The sequence below is a fragment of the Cervus elaphus genome, chromosome 14 (assembly GCF_910594005.1).
Source record: "Cervus elaphus chromosome 14, mCerEla1.1, whole genome shotgun sequence".
NCBI lineage: Eukaryota > Metazoa > Chordata > Mammalia > Artiodactyla > Cervidae > Cervus > Cervus elaphus.
The window spans coordinates 41,253,601-41,278,284 of NC_057828.1; the positions used below are offsets into that span (position 1 = coordinate 41,253,601).

General features: G+C 36.8%; 1 protein-coding gene across 16 annotated transcripts in view; it reads left to right on the forward strand.

The window, feature by feature from the left end:
• The window catches only part of PRRC2C (proline rich coiled-coil 2C), a 95,073-nt gene that overhangs the window by 38,106 nt on the left and 32,283 nt on the right, over window positions 1–24,684 (forward strand). For 11 of the 16 annotated variants that reach the window (XM_043924658.1, XM_043924647.1, XM_043924664.1 and 8 more), the window contains exons 10-17: window positions 961–1,105; window positions 2,627–2,680; window positions 5,640–6,273; window positions 12,486–12,655; window positions 13,088–13,337; window positions 14,595–14,805; window positions 16,005–18,263; window positions 20,486–20,709. In XM_043924658.1, coding sequence (XP_043780593.1) covers window positions 961–1,105; window positions 2,627–2,680; window positions 5,640–6,273; window positions 12,486–12,655; window positions 13,088–13,337; window positions 14,595–14,805; window positions 16,005–18,263; window positions 20,486–20,709 — 3,947 coding nt within the window. The remainder of the gene's footprint in view (window positions 1–960; window positions 1,106–2,626; window positions 2,681–5,639; window positions 6,274–12,485; window positions 12,656–13,087; window positions 13,338–14,594; window positions 14,806–16,004; window positions 18,264–20,485; window positions 20,710–24,684) is intronic. The other 5 variants (XM_043924651.1, XM_043924654.1, XM_043924661.1 and 2 more) reach the window with 1 other exon arrangement.

The following is a 24,684-nucleotide window of genomic DNA, read 5'->3' on the forward strand; positions in this document are numbered from 1 at the left end:
GGGCATGAGTTTGAGTAAACTCTGGGAGTTGGTGATGGACAGGGAGGCCTGGCGTGCTGCGATTCCTGGGGTCGCAAAGAGTCAGACACAACTGAGCAACTGAACTGAATACAAAATAAAAAAGTTAAAAACTACATAGATGCTTGTCATCTAATGGAGATACTTTGAGAGACAGTATCAGGGATCATTTGAAACTTGTTCCTTGCTTGATCTGATCCATATTTATAAAATTGGAGAAAAATTACTTGGATTAGAACAGCTGCTTCAAGTCTTTTTTTTTTTTTTTTTAACTTAGCAAGCCAAGGAGCAACAAGTTCTTGGGAAATGGGAGCTTTTCCTCGTTTTTTTTTTTTTTTTTTAACATGGGGCAGTGAGGTCAGGAATATGTGGGTCATAAAGCATAAAAATTGGGCTCTTAAACAGGAGTTTGCATGTACACATTGGTATAGTTTTTCAGCCATAATGTTGTAATACATTGCTGTTTGATGATCAGCTGTGAGATGCTTGTGATTTGTCATTACTTTTAAAATACTATAGCTTGATTGCTCTTTTTCATTAAATCAGAACAAGTTAGAGTAAATGAGAATACATTAATTAATTATCTGGAGTATTAGTTGCATTCAGATGAGAGTTTTGATTGGGAATAATAGAATAATAGAAAATGATGGAATCATATCGTGTGTCAAGTGTGAGTGTCTGTATTTGACAAGTATTCTGTTGCACCTTATATCTTGTGATAATCTGGCCAAGCCCAGGCCCCATCACATTATAGATAATAGTGTATATTTCTTGAATGAATAAGTTAGCACTGCTCAATTAAAAAGCCACCTCATTCCTTGATGCATTTTCCACTGAAGCTGTATGAAAGTAATGTCTTTTTAATGTTGAAAAAATGCATTTACTTAGCGTTTATATTTTGTCCGTTCTACTTATTATTTCACTTGGGTTTTGATTCTTCAGTGAGGATCATGGTACAAAAGCCTCTGAAAACACTGAAAACCGAAAAGAACCAGATGACGTTTCCAACACCAAATCATCTTCTCAGATACCTGCCCAGCCATCGGTAGCAAAAGGTCCCTATGGGAAAGGACCGCCATTTAATCAGGTTTGTTGGAATCATGAGATTCTTGTCACTGCAGACAAGGGACAAGGATGAGTTAATCTTATAATCATAGAGTTGGAAAAAGACTTAGGAAATGGAAACTATATATTTTTTCTTAAAGAGACATAAACCATAGATTTATTGCATATGAACAGGAACTATCAATACTATAGTAGCTAAAACTATCAAGTAGAAATTAAAGTTTCACTCTTTTCCTTCTTAGAGCAGCTTGGTCAGGTCAGAGTGGAAGGATAAATTGTTTTTCCAAACTAGCATAGCTGAAGTGCTCTACAGTTTGTTGGCTGCTTTGTAAATCCTAATTAGCATTCATGTGTGAAATTATGTTATCCCAGTCGGAAATCACTCTCGGGAGTAAAGAAATCTATGAAGTCTGAGCTATTTTGAAGAACATTTTTTTTTTAAAAGAAGCATATGGGCAATAGATACACTTGATCTTGCTTCTAAAATGTAGTAAGAACTACATTACAATGCGAGAATTTAAAGGGGCTATCTTCCAGAAAGCCTACTTTAGTAATTTATGGTATATTCAGCATGAATTTGTTGAATTCATACAAAACCAATGGAGGAATGGTGCCCTCAGGGAGGTTAAAAATAAGTAGCTAACAGTGCAGTGATAGAGTGCACATAGTTCTTAGAAACTTCGGTGTAAAAGATTTCATAAAAGACTTGCTGCTTAAAGCAAGAGATAGCCAGTACAAAAAGGGAAGGGAGCAATTCCAAAGGGAAGGGACCAATTCCTACTTCAGAGTAGAGAAGTATGAAAACTTCATGGAGAAAACATGGCCCTTGAAGAAGTCCCCAGCAGTATGATATCAGAGAGGAGTAAGAGAGCTGTGTAAGAACTAGTAGTTGTTAAGTATTATATGCTATACTTATGATATAGTATATATCATAAGTGAGTCACTGGAAAATAAATTTGTGAATTCTGGAAAAGTAGGTTTTTTAAAGTAATTCTTAAGTAAAATCTGTATTTTGTGTGACTTTTAACTGGCATAATAGGGAATGATGAAAGAACAGAAAAATATAAACAATATCTTGATATATGTGTGTGTGATACTGATATATAAAAACAAGTGAATAGTCTATTCATATCTGGTTCCAGTGTTTTAGATGTTTCTTTTCTTTATATAAACTTAAAAAGTTTAGTCTGCCATTAGGAAAAAAAGTTCCATAAAAAGAATTGGGCCTGTATAAATAAAAATATGAAATTAAAGGCATAATTCTCCACAGCCGGATTACTTGGGCTACAATTCTAGAATTTTTACACTAAGACTCTACTCTTAACAAAGTTATTTTGTGATTGTAACTTTATTGAAATACCTGAGTGAGTCTATAGAATGTAGTTATATTATAGGGACTGATGTACTTTTATTTAAAAAGGAAAAGAGTAATGATGTTTTACTTTTTGCAGTCTTTTGGTCTCACTGAAAAACATTACAGTCAGAAATATTTGAAGTAGATATTTTTTGCCTTATTCTGTAAAAATTCTTTCCTTTATAATAGGAACGTGGACCATCGTCACACTTGCCACCACCTCCAAAGTTGCTTGCACAGCAGGTAAATCTTAACTAAATGCTTGTTAATGGTCTGTAGGTATTGTTTGCCCTATTTGTTATAGTGGAAAGGTTCTGTGTTTCTATTGATAATTTTTATGAGATAGTTATCGACTTCACCTTGTAGCTGCACCTCTTTCTTTAGCCTTTCCCTCTTCCTTCTCAGCTGATTAGCATGCTCCTAATTTTTCTAAGAAAATAAGAAGCACCTGTTCTTCCCAATCAAGTACCTTTCCTGTTCTTACTTTTTTTCTGTTGTCCTTGTTCCTTAGGACCACCTTTGTACTTGTTCCCTGGATCCCATCTTTGTCAGTTACCAGTAAATATTGTCTCACATTTAAGAAATGTTTTTTAAACACCAACCCTTCTTCAACTTCTACTACACTCCACGCCCCCCCATCACCACCACCAGTTTCTTCCCTATATCTCTGTTCTCCTTCAAGGCAAAATTGTTTTAGTGAGTTCTTTACACTTACTGCCATCACTTTCTCGTTAACCCTCTCCAGTTATACTTTCATCTCCCAGTATACCTTTGAAAATGTTATTATCAAGGTTAGTAATTACTGTTCCATCTTGCCACAATCAGTTCTCTTGTATTCATTTACTTAATCTCAGCAGCAGTTAGTATAGGTAATCTCTTCATCCCTCCATCCTTCTAAAATTTTGCTTTTGAGATATCACAGATATCTCAGATATTAACAGTTATTAACAGATATTAACAGTTCACAGGCCTTCTTTCCCTGATCACTCTGCTATGATAGGTGCACGTACCATCACCATCATCTCCACTAGTCATTTTCCTTTTAACCACTGTATGGTCTTTGAAGCATTTCTATACACATACAAGCTAAAACTAAAACATCTAGCAGAAAATGTAGAAGAAAGTCTTTATGAACTTGGGCCAACAAAAATGTCTTGGATGAGACAAAAAAGACATGAATTAGAAAGAAGAGATTGGTCAATTTGATTTTTGAAAAACATCTCTAAGGCAAAGAAAAGATATCACAGGAAAAATACTAGTAATTCATCTGACAAGGAACTTATATTGGGCGGGGGGGGGGGGGGGTGCACGTACATGTATTTAAAAACTTGCAATTCAACAATGAGACCAAAAAGTCCAACAGAATGAACATTGATTTCATAAAAGAAGGTATACAGATGGCTAATAAGCACATGAAAAAATGTTCAATATGTTTAGTTCCCAGCAAAATGAAAAATAAAACCACATTGAAATTTTGTTACACGTCCAGAATTTTCAAGGCTGATGGTACCAGATGTTGGCAAGGATATAGAGCAGGTGACACCCTCATACATTGCTGTTGGAGCCTTAAAACCTGTAATCACTTTGGAAAACAGTTTGGCGGTTTCTTATAAAGTGAAATACATAGTTGCTATATGACTTGGCAGTTCCATTCCTGGGTATTCATCTAAAGGAAACGAAAACATGCATTTACACAGATACTTAAGCAGGAGTGCCTGTAGCTGTCTTATTCCTAGTTAAAAAACCAGAAGCAATGTGAATGTCTGTCTGTCCACAGACGAAACCGTATGCCTGTGATGCTGTGGTATTCAGCAAAAGAATTGAGCAAACAGTTGTTGCACACAGTGACCCCAAAACCATTACCCTGAGCACCAGAAGCCAGATACAAAACAACATAACTTATTTTATCCATTTTTGTGAAACTTTAGGAAAGGCAGAACTATTCTATACTACAGAAGTAGATTACTGGTTGCATGGGGTCAGGTATTCATACAGAGGACTGAGGAAAATCCTCTATGTGTTGAATGGGGCAGTAGTTACATAAGTTTATCATTTGTCCAAACTCATAAAACTATACAGTTAAAATATATGCATCACATTTTATGTAAATTATACTTCAGTAAAGTTGCTTTTCAAAAAAATGCTTACCCTGTGAGTTTACAGTATGAATTAGGTGTGCTTATATAATTACTTTGTTTTTGCAGCTTGTCTTTGAGGTATAGATTAAGTAACAATACTAGAGAGATGAAGCAGTTTTTCTAAGATATCACTGTTAGTAAATGGTAGAGTCTGGATTCATGGTTTGGTTGGTTGGTTGGTTGTTTTTAGTATTCAGTCCAGTGTTTTCACCACATCATTATTTTCTCTTTTGTAGGAATTCTGAATAGTTACGTGGCTTTTAAGGTTTCTTCACCCTAGTAGCTATTAAAAATCAGTATTTTTAAAGCACATTTTTAAGTTCCTTGGTGTTTCAGCTCTTCATGTGCTTTTTTTCATTCTGCTTGTCTTTGCATAGTTGCTGGCATTGATTTTAGACTTTGTAGTAATTGTTTTAGAACACATTAATTGAAAATTAAATTAGTAAAACTCAGTCTCTCAGGTGATCCCCTCTCCACCATGGGCTCTAGATATGAATCTCTGTTTAAACATAGACTTCTCAAAAAAAAAAAAAGAATTCTCTACCCAGGCTGCTTTCTAGGAATTTCCTTTCCTTTGGCATGTCAGCAGCAGTGTCTCTATGTTCTTCACTTAGCATCTTTGACTATGCACTCTTTCCTTGTAACTGTACCCCGATCTTGGCTCATGTGATGCCATGTTGCATCTTTATGGACTTTTCTCCCTCTTTAGGCGTTCCGTCTCTAGCAGTTACTACTAAAGCACTCGTATTCTAAATTTCCTTTGTCTCTAAATTTAGATTTTGAAATACATGTTGTGGCAGCTTCTAATTTTACTCAGCAAATACTGAGTGAGCAGTAGTGTCTGGCACAATAGATAAGTACATACTCAGTAAATATTAGATGGCTGGATTAACTATTCTAGAAACTTATCTAGATATACTATCTTCCCCACATTGATTTTGCATTTAATGTGTATATTTTCCAGGGAAATTTCTGATATTCTGTGGAGAATTTTGCTCCTGCTATATGTCTGTGATATATCCTGTGTTGTCATACTCATCTGAGAATTTATTTTAAAATTTCAGCATCCTCCTCCAGACCGACAGGCAGTACCTGGAAGACCAGGCCCTTTCCCCCCCAAGCAGCAGGTCCCAGATGAAGATGAAATATGGAAGCAAAGAAGAAGGCAACAGTCAGAACTTTCTGCAGCAGTGGAACGTGCTCGTAAACGGCGTGAAGAGGAAGAGCGAAGAATGGAAGAACAAAGGAAAGCCGCATGTGCAGAGAAACTTAAACGACTGGATGAAAAGCTTGGCATAGTGGACAAACAACCCTCTCCAGAGGAAATTAGAGAAAGGGAGCGAGAAAAAGAACGAGAAAAGGAACGGGAACGTGAGAAAGAACTTGAAAAAGAACAAGAGCAGGAGCGAGAGAAGGAGAGGGAGAAAGAAAAGGAAAGACAACAGGAAAAGGAAAAAGAACTGGAGCGAGAACAGGAAAAACAGAGAGAAATGGAGAGGGAAAGAAAGCAAGAAAAAGAGAAGGAGCTAGAACGGCAGCAAGAAAAGGAGAAAGAACTGCAAAAGACAAAAGAACAGGAAAAGGAATGTGAGTTAGAGAAGAGAGAGAGAGAGAAAGTGGACGAAAAAATTGAACACAAAGAATCTACTTCAGAACCTGTGGTAGAAAAACCAGAAAGTGAAAACAACTGTAACAAAGGTATGATAGTCTTGTTTGTCCTTATATAAGCTTTGCAAAAGGCTTCCTATTACTTATATTGTGAACATTGAATGTGTTTTTTTAAAATATGTAATCCAAATAAAAGTGATTGATGTTTTTTGGTTATAGGTTGAATTTAATTGGATAGTTTTTTTAAAATTGAATACTTGAAAATGTGGGTTTTGTTCTGTAATTTTTTTATTATGATAAAATTCATATAACATACCTCCAACTAATAAAAAATAAATAAATAAATAAAATTCATATAACATAAAATTTAGCATCTTAACCATTTTTTATTAAAATGGTATTAAAAGCACTCATAATGAACCATCACTGCCATCTATCTCAGGACTCCTTTCATCTTGTGAAATCAAAATTCTGTATCTATTAAACAATAACTGGGTGGTGATTCTGCTTCCTTCCCGTGGGTGTGATTGTGACTCTTGTCAGTGCCTCATGTGGGTGGAATCATACAGTGTTTGTCTTTTTGTGACTGACATTTTTGTTTATCATAATGTCCTTAAGTTTCATTAGTTGTAGCATGAGTGAAAGAAAAAAAGAAAGGATAGAATTTCCTTCCTTTTTAAGTCTACTAATTCATCATATAAATGCACACACACATCATATTTGGTTACCCAATCTGTTGATGGACACTTGGGTTGATACTATGTTTTACATATTTTGAATAATATTGATGTGACTGTGAGTGTACAGATATCTCTTTGAGACCCTACTTTCATTTCTTTTCAGTCAGGCATACCTCAGAGATGTTGCAGGTTTGTTCCAGACCACAGCAATAAAGCGAGTCATGTAAATTTTTTGATTTCCCAGTGCACATAAAAGTTATGTTTGCACTATTCTACAGGGAGGCCTGGCATGCTGCGATTCATGGGGTCGCAAAGAGTCAGACACAACTGAGCAACTGAACTGAACTGATAGACTATTAAGTGTCCAGTAGCATTCTGTTTAGAGATGTGTATATATGTGTGTATATATATAGTATGTACATACCTTAATAATACTTTATTGCTAGAAGTGCTAACCATCACTAACCCTTCAGTGAGTCATGATCTTTTTGCTGGTGTGGGAGAGTATTGCGTCAGCGTTAATGCTGCTGATGATCCGGGTGGTGGTTGCCAAAGGCTGGAGTGGTAGCTGTGGCAAATGTCTTAAGAGAGCAATGAAGTTTGCTACATCAGTTGGCTCTTACTTTACAAATGATTTGTCTATAGCATCAATGCTGTTTCATAACTTTTATCCACAAAAAATCTTTCAAAATTGGAGTCAGTCCTCTCAACCCCTGCTGATGCTTTACCAAGTAAGTTTATGTAATAATATTCTAAATCTTTTGTTGTCTTTTTAACAGTCTTCATAGTCATCCCCAGGAGTAGATTCCATCTCATAAAACTACTTTTCTTCATTCATCCATTGGAAAGCAGCTTATTATCTATTCAAGTTTTATCATAAGATTGCAACAATTCAGTTGTATCTCGGCTCCACTTCAGATTCTAGCTCTTTTGCTGTTTCTACCACATCTGCAGTTACTTTTCCACTGCAGTCTTGAACCCCTTACCTCAAAATTGTCCAATACTAAGTTGAATAAAAGTAGCAAGAGGAGGCACCTTTGTCTTCTTCCTGATCTTACAGAACTTCTCAGCTTGTCAACATTGAGTGTGGTGTTAGCTGTGGGCTTCTGATAAGTGGATTTTATTATGTTGAAGCAGTTTCCTTCTATTCCTAGTTTGAGTATTTTTATCATAAAAATGTGTTGAATTTTGTCAAAAATCCTTTTCTGCATTAATTTTGTTGATCGTGTTATTTCCCCTTCATTCTGTCAATGTGTAGTATATTGATCAATCTGTATATATTGAAGCTGGAGAAGGCAGTAGCAACCCACTCCAGTACTCTTGCCTGGAAAATCCCATGGACGAAGAAACCTGGTAGGCTGCAGTCCATGGGGTTGCTAGGAGTCAGACACGGCTGAGCGAGTTCACTTTCACTTTTTACTTTCACGCATTGGAGAAGGAAATGGCAACCTACTCCAGTGTTCTTGCCTAGAGAATCCCAGGGACCGGGGGAGCCTGGTGGGCTGCTGTCTGTGGGGTCGCACAGAGTTGGACATGACTGAAGCAACTTAGCAGCAGCAGCATATATTGAACCATCCTTGCATCCCAGGAATATATGCCACTTGGTAATGGTAATTAGTATACTTTCAGTATATTGCTAAATTCTGTTTTCTAGTATTTTCTTGGGAATTTTTGCATCAGTGTTCATAAGAGATATTTGTATTTATCTGCAGTTTTCTTGTGTCCTTGTTTGGCTTTGGTATCATGGTGATGCTGGTCTTGTAAGTTAATTAGCAAGTGTTCCCTCCTCTTCAGTTTTTGGAAAAGTTTGAGAAGAATTGATGTTACTTTTTTAAATGTTCGGTGGAATTCATCAGTGAAGCCATCAGGTCCAGGACTTCTCTTTGCTGCAAGGTTTTTGATTGCCAAGTCAATCTCCTGACTAGTTAAAAGTCTGTTCACATTTTATATTTCTTTGTGATTTTTAGTCTTGGTAGATGTTTCTGTTCTGGAGACTTTGTACATTTCAGATGAAATGTTATTCAGTTCGTTGATGTACAGTTGTTCATAGTTCTCTCATAATCCTTTTTATTTCTGTAGAATTGGTAGTAATGTCCCATTTTCATTTCTAATTTTAGTAATTTGAGACTTTTTTTCCTTAGTTTACTCTCCCAGCTAAATACTTGTCAATTTTGTAGAGCTTGTCAAAGAACCAGCATTTGTTTTCATTGATTTTTCTCTATTTTTCTGTTCTCTATTTTCTTGATCTCTGCTGTGAATTTTATTTCCTTCTAGTAACCTTGCGTTTGGTTCTTATTCTCATTCCTTAAGTCATAACTCAGTTATTGATTTTGAGAGCTTTCCTGTTTTTCTTTAACGTAACCGTTTATAGCTATAAATTCCCTGCTTTGCTTTTCCTGCATCCTGTAAGTTTTTGTATGTTGTATTTTTGTTTTCATTCATCTCTTAGGTATTTTCCAACTTCCCTTGCACTTTCTTTTTTAATTTTTTGGTTGTTTAACAATGTTATTTAATTTCCTGGAGAAGGAAATGGCAACCCACTCCAATGTTCTTGCCTGGAAAAGTCCATGGACAGAGGAGCCTGGTGGGCTGCAGTCCATGGGGTTACATGACTGAGCATGCATGCATGAGGGTGGAGAGAAATGGGTTGGTAGCAATAAACTAGTAGAACTGGAAAAAAAAGTTATTTAATTTCCACAAATTTATGAATATTCCTCACTTCTTTAGTGGTTCCTAACTTCTTTCCATTTTGGTTAGAGAAAAAACTTTCTATATCTGTCTTTTGAACTCTCTTGAGAGTTAATTTGGGTCCTAACATTATCTATTCTGAAAATGACCTTGAAAAGAGTATATGTGCTGTTTTGGGGTTGAGTGTTCTGTATATGTCTGTGAATCTAGTTGGTTTGGTGGTGGTTTAGTCACTAAGTCTTGTCTGACTCTTGCGACCCCATGGACTATCACCTGCCGGGCTCCTCTGTCCATGGGATTCTCCAGGCAAGAATACTGGAGTGGGTTGCCATTTCCTTTTCCAAGGGATCTTCCCGACCCAGGAACCAAACCTGGGCCTCCTGCATTGTAGGCAGATTCTTTACCAACTGAGCTATGAGGAAAGCCCAAAGTTGGTCTAGTTGGTTTATTAAGTCCTTTTTCCTTACTTTTGTGTGGCTGGCTGTTCTGTTCATCACTGAGATGGGGTTGTTGAAGCCTCTAAATGTACAAGTAATGTATCCCCCAGTATTTTGCATCATAGGTTTTTTTGATGGTCCTGTTACTAGGTGTGTAAATGTTTATAATTGTTGTATCTTGCTGTATTGAACCTTTTATGAGTATTTAATGACCTTCTTTGTCTCTTGTAAAACTTTGATTTAAAGTCAGTTTTATCTCAGTGTAGCCACCCTGCTCTCTTTTGGTTATTATTTCCATGGAATATCTTTTCATTTTCAGTTTATTTATATCTTTGGATCTCAAGTGAGTTTATTGTAGACATCATATGGTTAGATGACCTTCAGTTCTATTTTGTCAGCAAAATAGTACTGGCTTCATACTTAGATGCTGATTCTTTTACCCTTTTCTGATTCCACAGCATCTAACTAAATGAAATCTCCTTTGTTTATACATGGGTAAATACCTCTAAAATTTAAGTTGAATAGAGCTTAGTGAGAATTTTGGATTGTCATAATTAAATGACTGCTCTGTTCATAATTTCATATTTGTTTTTCTACCAGCTTAGATATATAAAAGCTTTCATAGGTCATCTATATGCTTATCAAAATGCTTCCCACCCCCCCCCCCAAAAAAAAAAAAAAACTTTGCTGGACTTCCCTGGTAGTCCAGTGGTTAATACCTGTTGATGTGTGGGGGGTCCCCCCTTCCCCCACCAAAGAAAAGCCTTTGCTGGCTATAATTAGCTGATGTGTTCTTCCCAAAATTGGCTCATAAACTCTAATTAATAGAACTATGCTCGAAATTTAAAGTTTGATCTTAGTAAACAGTGATTTAAGATAGAAATAGTTTTATTTCAGTACATTTCTGTTATGGAAATACTGAAATTTTTTTTAACCGTAAAACCCGTGCTATTTCTATAAGACAATGCTGCTTGAAGTTATAAAGCTATTTAAAGTTTTCCTTTAAGTTTTTAGTCTATATTCTGAGTTACCTTCAAATTTGATCCTTAATGTCACTATAAAGAGAAGTAAGAGTGTTTTATCTCAACTTTTTCTTTACTCAACTTTTTTAGAAAATGAGATATAGCCCGTGCAGGTTGTTGAGTTACCAAATCTCACACATTTCTTATATTAAGCAGTCTAGAGATAATTTGATGTTGATCATGGGCTTTTATTATGTATCCTAAGCACTTAGCTCAAACACTTAAAAAAGGTAAAGCAAAATTTCTCACCACAGAAATGAAAAATATTTTTATACTTTAAAATTGATGAATTCTGAAAGAACAATCTTAGAGAATTTTATTCGCAGTTAATGAGAAAAGACCATGAATTAGAAATAAGGAAATTTATTTTAGTCATAGTTTTGCAAACAAATACTTGTATTGACCCTGATTAATTTACTGTCAACAGCAACTATATATTATACATGAACTAATTTTGGTTTTGTTTTTAGTGATCATTATTTAGTGGCACTTTTATTTTCATTCACATTTTATATGTCCTCTGATGGCAGTTTAACTTTAGCTGGGTTTACCAATAAAGTGTACCCATTTCATTTTTAAATGTTCCACCTTCTTGGCTCTCTTTTCCCTCTAATATTTTATCATTTTTAAAACATTTTTAATATTGTTTACAATATTTGAATACAAAGTGTGACTTGATTCGTTACTGCATGGTTTTACACTGTCTTTATGTTAGCTTTCCCCTTAAAACTCACCTCTGATTCTCTGAGAAAAAAATTTATAACATAACATGGCTTTGTAGTTGTAACAGTTGACATTTTCTAGAATGAATGTAACTGGTTTTCTTTGGGATGAGAACTTTTTTTGGGTGAGGGGATGTGTATGGTTCTGCTTTTTGTATATCATAATTTATACCCTTTACATAGAACAGTGATTTATATATTTGAAGATACTGGTGATCATTCAGTTGTCATGATCATTTGTTTTATGATCATTAAAATGAATGATCATAGTTAGATTCATTAGTTTTCTTTATAGATAATAATCCCCTGATCAGAAAAATTTTATAAACCAACATGTTCTATTTTAAGTATTTATAGACCATTCTTGTTTTCATCTAAATGCTAGTGAACCACAAGTACATGTTGACAGTAGTTTTAATATTTCTTGAAACAGTGAAAAATAGATAGAATTTGAAATGGTTTATTATCACAAAATATCGAGTACAGAATTTTGCGTGATAAAGCGTCTGGGCATGTGAGTTCTATCTTAAGAATCCAGCTTTGAGAAAATCTGAGGTTTTGTTAAAGTAATGTTACCTCATTACATTGATGGTTACCAATATTAAAATACAAAATGGTGTTTTGGAGTAAGGATACTTTCTTCCTCATTAACTTTTAAAATATATCTGATTATGTCACTCCAGTATGAAAAGCATGTATTAATGTTAAGTGTCATAGATGAGTATCATTATCTTTCACCTTTTCTTTGGGCAGAGGATGACCCAGTTTTCACTAGACAAGATAGCAATCGCAGTGAAAAGGAGACCACACAGATAGCACATGAAACAGAACCAGAATCAGGATCTCAGCCTCGGCCTGCTGTATTATCTGGCTATTTTAAACAGTTTCAGAAGTCTTTACCACCACGATTCCAGCGGCAGCAGGTAACAATAAAAACATTTTATCTTGTACGTGTGATTTAAAAGGTTTATTGTTCAGTAGTATGAGAAATAATTTACCATAAAATTCAAAATACCCAAAACATACAGATTTCCTCTGAAAAGTTTGCCTCTTTTAAATTAGTAAAAGTTTGTTGATATGGGCTTTATATGTTCCTTTTTTTCTTCTGCCTCATCTTCCTTTCTAGGAAATGGTTTCTTACAGTATAATTGATGAGTGATTAGTTGCTGAAGTATAAGGCAAAATGTCATAACTGAACCTTTGTTCTCTTGTCTTGCCATCTCTCACTGTCAAATGTGTTTTGAGTTCTTTTCCCTCAGGGTTTCAAAAAAGCCTGTTTTCCGATATGATTGGTTCTATTAATTTATCACATGGAACCAAAGGCTCAAAATGTGAGACCCTGCCTATATTTTCAGGAACAGATGAAGCAGCAGCAGTGGCAGCAGCAGCAACAGCAAGGTGTGCTTCCACAAACGGTTCCTTCTCAGCCGTCCAGCAGTGCTGTCCCTCCACCGCCACACAGACCCCTTTACCAGCCCATGCAGCCTCACCCCCAGCATTTGGCTTCCATGGGTTTTGATCCAAGGTGGCTCATGATGCAGTCATACATGGATCCTCGAATGATGTCAGGTAGACCTGCTATGGATATCCCGCCCATTCATCCTGGTAAGTTGGAATGGCATCGTCTCCTGGCTTACTTGCAGTTGTGCAAGTTTAGAGTTTTTCATTTTCCCCACAATTTTGGTCTTACTTCCTTTGAGAGTTAAAATCTAGTAAGAACTTATATAGGACTTCTTAGTCATAAAATGATGTATCTTCTTTCAGCACAGAGTAGTTAAATTCCAGATACTGTACCAACAGTGTGGTAAGACCAAAATACTGTACTTTCTGTTTTGTGATTATTATTTCAAAAATTACGGATGGAAAATTGCTATCTTAGTTATAATATCTATTGTTTGCTGCATTGTTTTCATTCTTTCAGGTGTTTCAGCATTTTAATTTTATCCATATGTTATATATTACAGCTATTTCCTCTGTCATTTACCAGCCTACCACCTGAATTTCCTAATAGGTTAGCTGAAAACAAATAAGATAGCTGTGTTTATCAGAATAAATTCAGATAATCCAGTACCAAGATGGTATAGAGGAAAATTTAGAGGTGATAAAAATATGACCAAAAATTACATTTTGATTTTAAAATTTATACTGAAAAAAATTTTTTTTTAATTTATTTATTTTAGTTGGAGGCTAATTACTTTACAATATTGTAGTGGTTTTTGCCATACATTGATATGAATCAGCCATGAATTTACATGTGTTGTCCCATCCTGAACCCCCCTCCCCATCCCATCCCTCTGGGTCATCCCAGTGCACCAGCCCCCAAGCCTTCTGTCTCATGCATCAAACCTGGACTGGCGATCTGTTTCATATAGAATAGCATTGAAACATGTATATTATCATATATGAAAATTTTAAATTTAAGAGACATAATTTATGGCATACTGATCAACTAATTTAATAGAATTTTCTATGGAAGATGTTTTTCTGAAAATTCATCACTTAGTGTAATTCTCAAAATGTTTAACATGCACAGAGTCATGGTACTTGTTATCTGATTTTTATAGGCATTATCTTTTCTTTCCTTTAAAGTAAAATAGGCTGTTCTTATGGTTTTGCTTGTCTTGCTTCCTGGATTTTTAAATCTGTTTATTTAACAGCAACAATAAAAATCTCATTCACAGAAAAATTCAGTTTTCACTGATGATTTTTTTGAGTTAATCAGTTTCACTTGCCAAAAGTATTTCTTTAAATATAGAGATGTCCAAATAGTAATAAAGTATTAACCTAGATTCTGTGTCTATAATGATTCTGTTTCCTTTGTTTTCTCCCTGCACTCCCATCTTTTTCTGATCTTTTGTATAGGAATGATTCCTCCTAAGCCATTAATGAGAAGAGATCAGATGGAAGGGTCACCAAACAATTCTGAGTCATTTGAGCATTTGGCTCGCTCTGCAAGAGATCATGCGATTTCACTCTCTGAGCCTCGAATGATGTGGGGGTCAGATCCCTATCCTCATACTGAGCCTCAGCGGGCCACCACTCCCAAGGCAACAGAAGAGCCTGAGGATGTAAGGTAATTATTAAAGTCATTAGCAAGCCAACAGAATATTGTTGGGAAATGAAAACTGTATAGTCTCCCTGGAGATCATTCTGACTTAGGGCTGAGCCACAGATTGGATTTTCTCCCATTTAATATGCCTTATTTCGTTCTAGGATGTATTTTCCTTTTCCCAGCATTTAGTAATGATTGATTAGGACATTTTGTAACATAGTTCTTTCTGTACACTTATTTAAATACTGAAATTTAGTGGTAACTATCAAAATTGTCAAGATTCTCCTATACTTGACATATAGTCTGACTAAAGTGTTGATATAATTCTTCCACTTAATGAGAAATGTTAGACATTTAATTATCAATATCTTATGGAAGTTTTCTAAGGTCAAGTTAAGGATAAACACTAATTTAAAGTTACTTTGAAGTATCAGACAATTGGTGATCTTCAGTAATTTATAATGATAAGTTAGAGCTTTTGCCCTTTTAAGGAATATGTTTTATGATGTTTTAAAATTCTGATTCATTGGGAAAGATGGACCTACTCTAGTATACTCTGCTTATAAGTGAAAATTACCAGTTTTGATGGATATAACTTTCACATAAGCATGGTCTAAACTTCTTTTTCTTAAGGACTGAGTTTCATTTCTTTTTAATTGAGGGGAGTAGAAACATAACACAATATCTACCCTCCTGTCAAAATTTTAAGTATATAGTACAATGTTAACTGTAAGCATAACATTGTATAACAGATCTCTAGAACTTTTTCGTCTTACACAATCAAAATTTTTTACCCATTTAATTCCAACTCATTTCCCCCTTCCTCCTAGTCCCTGGTAATTACTTCTTTATGGACTAGTTTTATTATATAGTTTATGTAAGTGGGATCATATAGTATTTGTTCTTCTGTGACTGGTTTATTTCACTTAGTATAATCTCCTCATCTCTGATGTAGCATAGAGCAGGATTTTCTTCCTTTAAACAACATGCTGTTGTATGCACATACATGTTCTTGACCCATTCATCTGTAGTAGACATTTAGGTTGTTCGGTCTCTTGGCTCTTACGAATAATGTTGCACTGAACTTTTTGTAGAGACATAAGGTTCTTTAGGATCCGTTTTTTGTTTTTAAATTGGAGGGATTATTTTGCTATACATGTACATGTGGAAAAGATTTTTGCTGTGATGGCTGTTATTTCTTTGAATTCTCATTATCGTAGGCCTGAAGCTCCATTGGATCAGGAACAGATAACTGCTGCTTATCCTGTAGAACATGGTCAGTTAGAGGCTCATCCAAAACCAGACTTTGTCAGAGAATCAAGTGAGACAGACATGCAGAAGTTTTTAAGCAGATCAGTGGAAGACATTAGACCTCGTCATACTGACACAAATAGTCAGTCTACTTGTTTTGATGTACCTGATCAAAAGACTATAGCCACTCCTCAAGAAGAGCGAATTTCAGCTGGAGAAAGTCAGCCTGCCCGGAAAAGAAGTGTTTGCCATGGATCTAACCATACTCAAAAATCAGAGGAGCTGAGGAATGAGCCATCTGCAAGCATTCCTAAAGTAACTAGCAGAGGTATTGATTCAAAAGAACCAGCAGAAAGGCCAGAGGAAAAACCAAAAAAAGAGGGCTTTATCCGATCTTCTGATGGACCAAAACCTGAGAAATTGTATAAATCTAAATCGGAAACTCGTTGGGGCCCAAGGCCTAGCTCCAACAGAAGAGAAGAAGGTAACGACAGGCCTGTGAGAAGATCAGGTCCTATTAAGAAACCTATACTGAGAGATATGAAAGAAGAACGGGAGCAAAGGAAGGAGAAAGAAGGAGAAAAAGGAGAAAAGGTCACTGAAAAAATGGTGAAACCTGAAAAGACAGAAAAGAAAGAACCTCTTCCTCCACCAACCGCACCACCTACAGCACCAGTTCAGCCACAGTCAGTTCCACCACCACCTCAACCAGAACCAGAGAAACTTCCTTCAGTAGAAACTTCGCCTTCAACTTTGGTACAAAAGCCACCTCAAGATACCGAGAAGCCTTTGGAATCTGTAAGTAGTGTTGAGGTAGAGCCTGCAGTTAAAACTGTGAACCAACAAACTGTCACAGCACCAACAGTCAAGGAAGAAAAGCAGCCTGAGAAAGTCATCAGTAAAGACCTTGTTACAGAGAGAACTCGACCAGATTCAAGACCAACAGCTAAAAAAGAATCCACTTTACCCCCTAGGACCTACTGGAAAGAAGCTAGAGATAGAGATTGGTTTCCAGATCAAGGATACAGAGGTCGAGGTCGAGGTGAATATTACTCCAGAGGGCGAAGCTACAGAGGCTCTTATGGAGGACGTGGCAGGGGTGGTAGAGGGCACACTCGAGATTATCCTCAGTATAGAGACAATAAGCCACGAACAGAGCATGTGGCCCCAGGACCCCTCAGGCAGCGAGAAGAAAGTGAAACACGAAGTGAGAGCTCTGATTTTGAAGTTGTTCCCAAAAGAAGAAGACAGCGAGGTTCAGAGACTGACACAGACAGTGAAATTCATGAAAGTGCAAGTGACAAGGATAGTTTAAGCAAAAGTAAGCTTCCCAAAAGAGAGGAAAGGCCTGAAAGCAAAAAACCTATAAAGCCTCAGTCTTCTTTCAAGCCTGAAAATCATGTCCGAATAGATAGTAGACCTCTAGAGAAACCTTTTGTAAGGGATGATGATAAATCTAAACCAGGCTTCCTTCCTAAAGGAGAGCCTACAAGGCGAGGCAGAGGGGGAACGTTCAGACGTGGTGGAAGAGATCCTGGAGGTCGCCCATCACGCCCTTCTACCTTACGAAGACCTGCTTATCGGGACAATCAGTGGAACCCAAGGCAGACAGAAGCTCCTAAACCAGACAGTGGGGAGCCACCAAGGAGACATGAGCAGTTTATCCCTATCCCAGCAGATAAACGGCCTCCAAAATTTGAGCGAAAATTTGACCCAGCTAGAGAGAGGCCCCGAAGGCAGCGTCCTACGCGACCACCAAGGCAAGATAAACCTCCCCGATTTAGACGACTAAGGGAGAGGGAGGCTGCTTCCAAAACCAATGAGGTGGCAGTGTCCACAAATGGCACAGTTAATAATGTGGTTCAGGAACCAGTTAATACTGCTGGGGATATTTCTGGGAATAAGACACCAGACTTATCTAACCAGAACTCTTCAGATCAGGCAAATGAAGAATGGGAAACAGCCTCTGAAAGCAGTGATTTCAATGAGAGGCGTGAGAGGGATGAAAAAAAAAATGCTGATTTGAATGCACAAGTGGTGGTAAAGACGGGAGAGAATGCTGTACCTCCAAAGAGGGAAATAGCAAAGAGAAGTTTTTCTAGTCAGCGACCTGGCATAGATCGCCAGAATCGGCGTGGTAACAATGGTCCACCCAAATCCGGAAGGAATTTCTCAGGTCCTAGGAATGAAAGGAGAAGTGGCCCACCATCAAAAAGTGGAAAGCGAGGGTGAGTATTTTATGTTACATATAATTACTTCTGCATCTTTTTGGGGGGAGGTTGTGGGTCATGTGACTCAGCTTGTGGGATCTTAATTCCCCATCCAGGAATTGAATCCAGGCCCTTGGCAGTGGAAGCACAGGGTCCTAACCACTGGATCGCGAGTGGCTGCTTTTGCACCTTTAGAGAAACTAGAAGTATACTTCTTGGTTGAACTGTGCAAAGGCAGCAGTCACATTCTTCTCCTGTAGGTTTTTTTTTTCTATTCTGAAAGTGTAAGAGTGCTTGAGAAAGAGGTTAGTGGATCACAGAAGTCCTTGCCTATTGTTTTGTTACATCTCCCAAAGGAGTCCTGTTAGAAATTTGTAGCTTTGGGAAAATCGACACACCCCAGAGGATAGGACATATACAGTGTCTTCCGTTGGGCAGACCATCTTACTGATGATGAGTAGCCTGTCTTTCTTGATTTCTCTCTGGAAAACTGTGGTGTTCACAGGTGCTCTAGGACTTACATTAGTATGTTGTAATCATATTCAGTCACTCTGTACTGGTTTCTAGAGAGTGAATGTTGAAACTTAAGGAAGGATACATTATATTCCCCTCTCAAGTTGCAAACCTACAATAAACCATCTAGCTTACAGAAAGGCCTAGGAAGCAAAGTCCTGCCCCACCTCCAGTAACACAAATAGCATGTCATTGGTGTTTTTAAAAGAATTTTTCTCAACTGTGCTAAATTTGGTCTGTTCTTTTTAAATATTAAAATGCTGGTTATAGCAAATTACTATTTTTTAGTACTAAGAATATTATAAAGTAGCATTATTTCTAGTTTTAAATCTAGGCTCTGGTACTTCTATTTATAAATTCTCTGCTTCCTCACCAGTAAAATGAGGAGAAAGCAGTAGAACTTTAAAAATGTGTGACGATTCAGTGACATATTTATGAAACAATGTAACACCTGGTATATAGTAAGCAACTATCATTATGGTGTGCCCATTTTTTAAAAAAACAAATCTCCAGATTTGCAGCCTGAGGTGATAAATTTATTCAGACAAAATATTATCTTAATCTGCACTGGTTAGTTACATTTAGCATGGCAAGTTACTATATCAGTCAGTAAAAAATACTTTTGCTTCCTGATAATTTAGAAAAAGGTTCCAGGGAACTAATACTACCAGTTGTGTTTATTGAGTACCAGTTTAACACAGAATTTAAACCTCCCTTTAAAAGACAAAAGAATAGGATAATATACATAGTTACATTAACAATGTGTCACATTTAGAAGAAATGAATTCATAGTTCACATGTTTGAGATCATGCTTTATGAAAGGCTCTTGATAAGCTTTTAGCTTGAGTAATACTATAGATTGAGCTGAAAATGAATTGATAAGCCCATTTTTCATGGTATATGTTCTTGAAGTTTTTATAAAATGAACACAAGAAAAGAATTTGTCAACAGGAAAAAACCCTGTAGAAATACTTGCGGTTTGTGAAGTGAATCGTTTCCATATTAAAACTGATTTTTAAAATGTTTATATATATATATGTATGTACATGTATAAATCTGATTGAACTATTAAGACAAAGACTTGGAAGCATAGAATTCTTTACACTTTTTTTTTTCCATATTCCGCCCTCTTGTGGAGAAGATCCACCAGTGAATACTTTGGACTAGCTTAGATCACAGAAATTTTCTGGTATGAACAATGTTGATTAGATCATTTATAAACATAATGAACATGGTAAGAATAGACACAGTAAGAACCTTCTGGGAATAATTAGAATTCTAGAATTTAATTGCTGGAAAGAACTCTGAGGAGCTAGTCTTATTTCCTGTATTGGGAAGCTCCATCTTAGTAAAGTTGTACCCAACAAAATCACTAAGACATTTCTATCCCACTGTTATTTATTCTTAGATTGAACTTTAGAAACTGCTGCTAAGGGCATTTTTCTTTTGATCAAGTATATGGAAACAGTGGGCTTACCAGGTTGTTCAGTGGTAAAGAATTCACCTGCCAATGCAGGAAATGCAAGAGACACAGGTTTGACCCCTGGTTTGAGAAGATCCCCTGAAGTAGAAAATGGCAACCCACTCCAGTATTCTTGCCTGGAAAATTCCATTGACAGATGAGCCTGGCAGGCTACAGTCTGTTGAGTCAAAAAAGAGTCGGATATGACTTGAGCAGCTAAGCCACACGCCACGCACACATGTGAAGCTAGTAACAAAATCTCAGATCATTATTTTGTAGGCCATTTGATGACCAGTCAGCAGGCACAGGTGGTGCTGATCCTGTCAGTGGCAGCTCTGCGCACCATCAAGAAGGAGCACCTAACGGTACAGGACAAAAGAACTCCAAAGATTCCACTGGGAGAAAACGAGAAGACCCCAAACCAGGCCCTAAGAAACCCAAAGAGAAGGTGGATGCGCTGTCACAGTTTGATCTCAACAACTATGCAAGTACGTTTCAGGCCACCTGTGTTTGTCTGTCCATCTGTTAACATTTAAGTAGATACTATAAGTAAACAAGTCATCAAAAAAAGAAAGTTGGACTTAAGTAGAGATAGAGACTGATTACGAATCACTGATAGAGCTTTACCTGAAATAACACCAACTTTTACCATACCTGTGAGTGCTTGATAAAATTTTTGTTAAAGATAATCCATAGTTTCACTTCTCTGAAGAAAATAAATTAACCACTCTTCCTTGCTAAACAGATGTGGGGGATGCACAGAAAACCAAATGAAGATGCTTTGTATATATGTGTTTGAAAGGAGAGACGTGTTAACCTCTCAATGAATTATGATCTTGAGAAAATTGGTATCTAAGATATGGTAAATAGAGAGTAAATAATAGGATGGGAGGTAGTGTTGCTGTGGATAAATACTTTCAGAAAGCCATGGAGTGATAGGATGTCAGATGTGAAGGATAACACAGCCAGAAGGAAATATATGATGAAGATGTTAACAAGGAATCTCTAAGAGTAGACACTCACGCAGACGAATATTGGTATTTTCCATTCATTCAGATGAGACTTAAGCTTGAAATACTGAATAAGATTGCGAGATTTACTAAGTTGAGACTAGATAGTAGTAATGGGAAACTGGTTAGGTACTGTTGTTATTGCGTATGAGAGATGTAGATGAGAGTTTTCTTTCATCTAGTTAATGGTTCGGAGAAGGCAATGGCAACCCACTCCATTACTGTTGCGTGGAAAATCCCATGGATGAAGGAGCCTGGTGGGCTGCAGTCCATGGGGTCGCTAAGAGTCGGACGAGACCGAGGCGACTTCACTTTCATTTTTCACTTTCATGCGTTGGAGAAGGAAATGGCAATCCACTCCAGTGTTCTTGCCTGGAGCATCCCAGGGATTGGGGAGCCTGGTGGGCTGCCATCTTTGGGGTTGCACAGAGTCGGACATGACTGAAGTGACTTAGCAGCAGCAGCAGCAGCAGTTAATGGTTCTTTATACATATTCAATTTGATTTGGTCCCAGTACCTTGACATTATTATTTCTAGACCAGCGATTTTCAAAATGGGGTCCTCAAACCATCAACATCACCTGGAAGTTTGTGTGAAAAACAAAATCTTGGGCCCTACCCCAGGTCTACTGAATCAGAAACTCTTGGCATGTGAAGCAATCTGTGTTTGAACAAGTTCTCCAGGGGATTCTAATTCCAATGCATGCAAACTTGAGAGCTAATTCTGGACTACCATTTTAGGATTCACATGGAAAAGAAAGAATCTTAGCTGTATGTTTTAAGAATTTTTAGATTCTTTAGAACTGTGGTTCTTAATAGGGATGATTCTGTTCCCCAGGGGCATGTGACAGTTTCTAGAGACATTTTTGGTGTTGCAGCTGGTGGCTAGATGCTACTGACATTTATATTTATATATATTTATCAGCCTCAGGTCTTTACTACAGCGCGTGGGCTTCTCTCAGGTTGTGGTGCACCGTCTCTAGCGCTCGAGGTCTCAGTAGTTGGTGCTGCACAGGCTTCGTTGCTCCCTGACATGTGGGATATTAGTTCCCTGACCAGAGATTGAACCACGCCCCCCTGCACTGGAAGATGGATTCTTAACCACTGGACCTCCACAAAAGTCACCTACTGACATATTCGTGGGTTTAGGCCCAGAGATGTTTTATAGTGCACAGAACGGCTAACTCACAATGTTAATAGTGCTAAAGTTAGAAAGCTTTGATTTAAAGTGGTTAAAGTAAGTCCATAGGAAATTTGGATGCTTATCTTGGTGTGGTCCATGAGAAGAGAGACTAGCATCCATCTAGACATCACAGTTGGAAAATGACAAATGAAGATAACAAAGTCCACAGAACATGGCAGATTTGTCTTCTCAAATAGTCGTTTACTAGTTTTTCCAAACAACTTCTGGAATAAGTTTGCAAGGTATTATTAAGACAATATAAAAAGGTAAGTATTTTTTCTGAATTGATAATGAAAATTGAGCTGTTGGTTTTAACTTGTTCAAGTTTTGCATTTCTTTTTTTATAACATTAAAAAAAATTATTTTTGGCTCTGCTGTGTCTTCATTGCTACAGACACCAGCTTCTCGTTGTGATGGCTTCTCTTATCGTGGAGCACAGCCTCTGGGCACACAGGCTTCAGTAGTTGCGGGACACTAGTTTAGTTGCCCCACAACATGTGGAATCTTCCTGGACCAAGGGTCAAACACGTGTGCCCTGCCTTGGCAGGCAACCTCTAAGCCACTGGACCACCAGGGAGAGGTCCTTTAATTAATTTTGAGTCATCTTTAGGTTCTTTAAAATAATCTAAGTTTCCTAAAATTAGTTCCAAATGTTACATAGCACCAGACAAAAACAGGGTGTTGATCACAAAGTATTGTTCTCTTGTCCATAAAGGCTTCACGTAGTTGAGTGAACTGTTCAAAAGGTTTCTAAAGGAGCTCTTTGGCAAGAAAATGAAAATAGTGATGGTATGACTATGAAGACAAGCTTTACACACACTTTCTAGTTTAAGTGAAAAACCAAGACATTTAGAATTATGAAGAGATCTCTTAGAGTGCATAACACCCTTTGAAATATTGAACTAAAACCTTGCTTTGAGATAAGCATATGCTCTGTTTTACACAGTTAATGACTTAAAGATTTAAAACACAAGTAGAAGTGCCATAGGTAAATCAGAATCAATATTTTTCCCCTTAAATCAAGTTTTTATTAACCAGACTAACAGTAGTAGGTTTGTAAAGAGTGAAAGCCAATCTTAGTATTTCTTTTTTTCCCTATCAGTATGTCTATGAATGTGAATTTTTAGCTATTTAAAAAGAACTGTTTGCAGGTAGCTTCCCTTTGATCTACTCTGAGTCATATTCTCTTGCCAACCCCTGCAAGTTATCACCGTTCTGAATGGTGTGTATATCATTGCCAAGCAATTTTTAATTATGTGTTCTGCAATCACAACATAGTATAGGACTTTCCTAATGGTACAGTGGATAGGAATCTGCCTGCCAATGCAGAGAACATGAGTTTGATCCCTGGTCTGGAAAAATCCGACATGCCCTGGAGCAACTAAGCCCATGCACCACAACTACTGAAGCCCTCATAGGGCCTGTACTCCGCAACTAGAGAATAGCCCCTGCTCTCCACAGCTAGAGAAAGCCCACACACAGCAACAAAAGACCTAGTGCAACCAAAAAATTACAGTAAATTAATTAATTATATTAAAAAAGACTCCACCTGCTAAAAAAAAAGAAAACCCATATATTTATGTTGTTTGCAAAATTAATTTATTTGAATTGCCTCACCCTTTTCTTATATTCATTGTGTAAGCTTTATACCTGCAACCCCAAATCACATCACCTGGACTATTTTTATTTTTCTTTTATGTGTTAATGGGTCTAAATTTCTTATACTCACTAGAATGTATAGGATAATTTAACAAGGTAGAATAATTGTTAGATAATGCATTGAAAGTATATCTTGAATTATTCTTCTGCTGAGTTATTATGATATATGTATGTCTATATCACTTTACATTCCCATGGAACTTTAACATATATTTCATGTTTTTAACTGCTCCACACTGTAGACAATAGTCTGTGTAAACTAAAGGCATTAAGACTCAAAAAGCAGCTTAGCTTGTCAGCAGCATGTTAGCAAATGAGCCTCTCAGAGCTTATTGCATCCTTTGAAAAGGGGAAACAATAGTAATACCCACCTTTTAGAATGATTAGATCCAAATAAGATAAAAGTGCTAACATAGATCTTTACAGCACTATACACATCTTGAGACTGGGAGAGAGAAAGTGTTTTGACTATAAGATAAAAGATTTTTTTGATTTTTCTTTTTTTAAAAAAAAGGCATTACCACTTCATTGCTTAAGAAAAAAAAAACATATCATTCACAGCAGGTAGTTTTAGGACTTGACCTCATAAACAGGGTTAAAAATAAAGTCCCA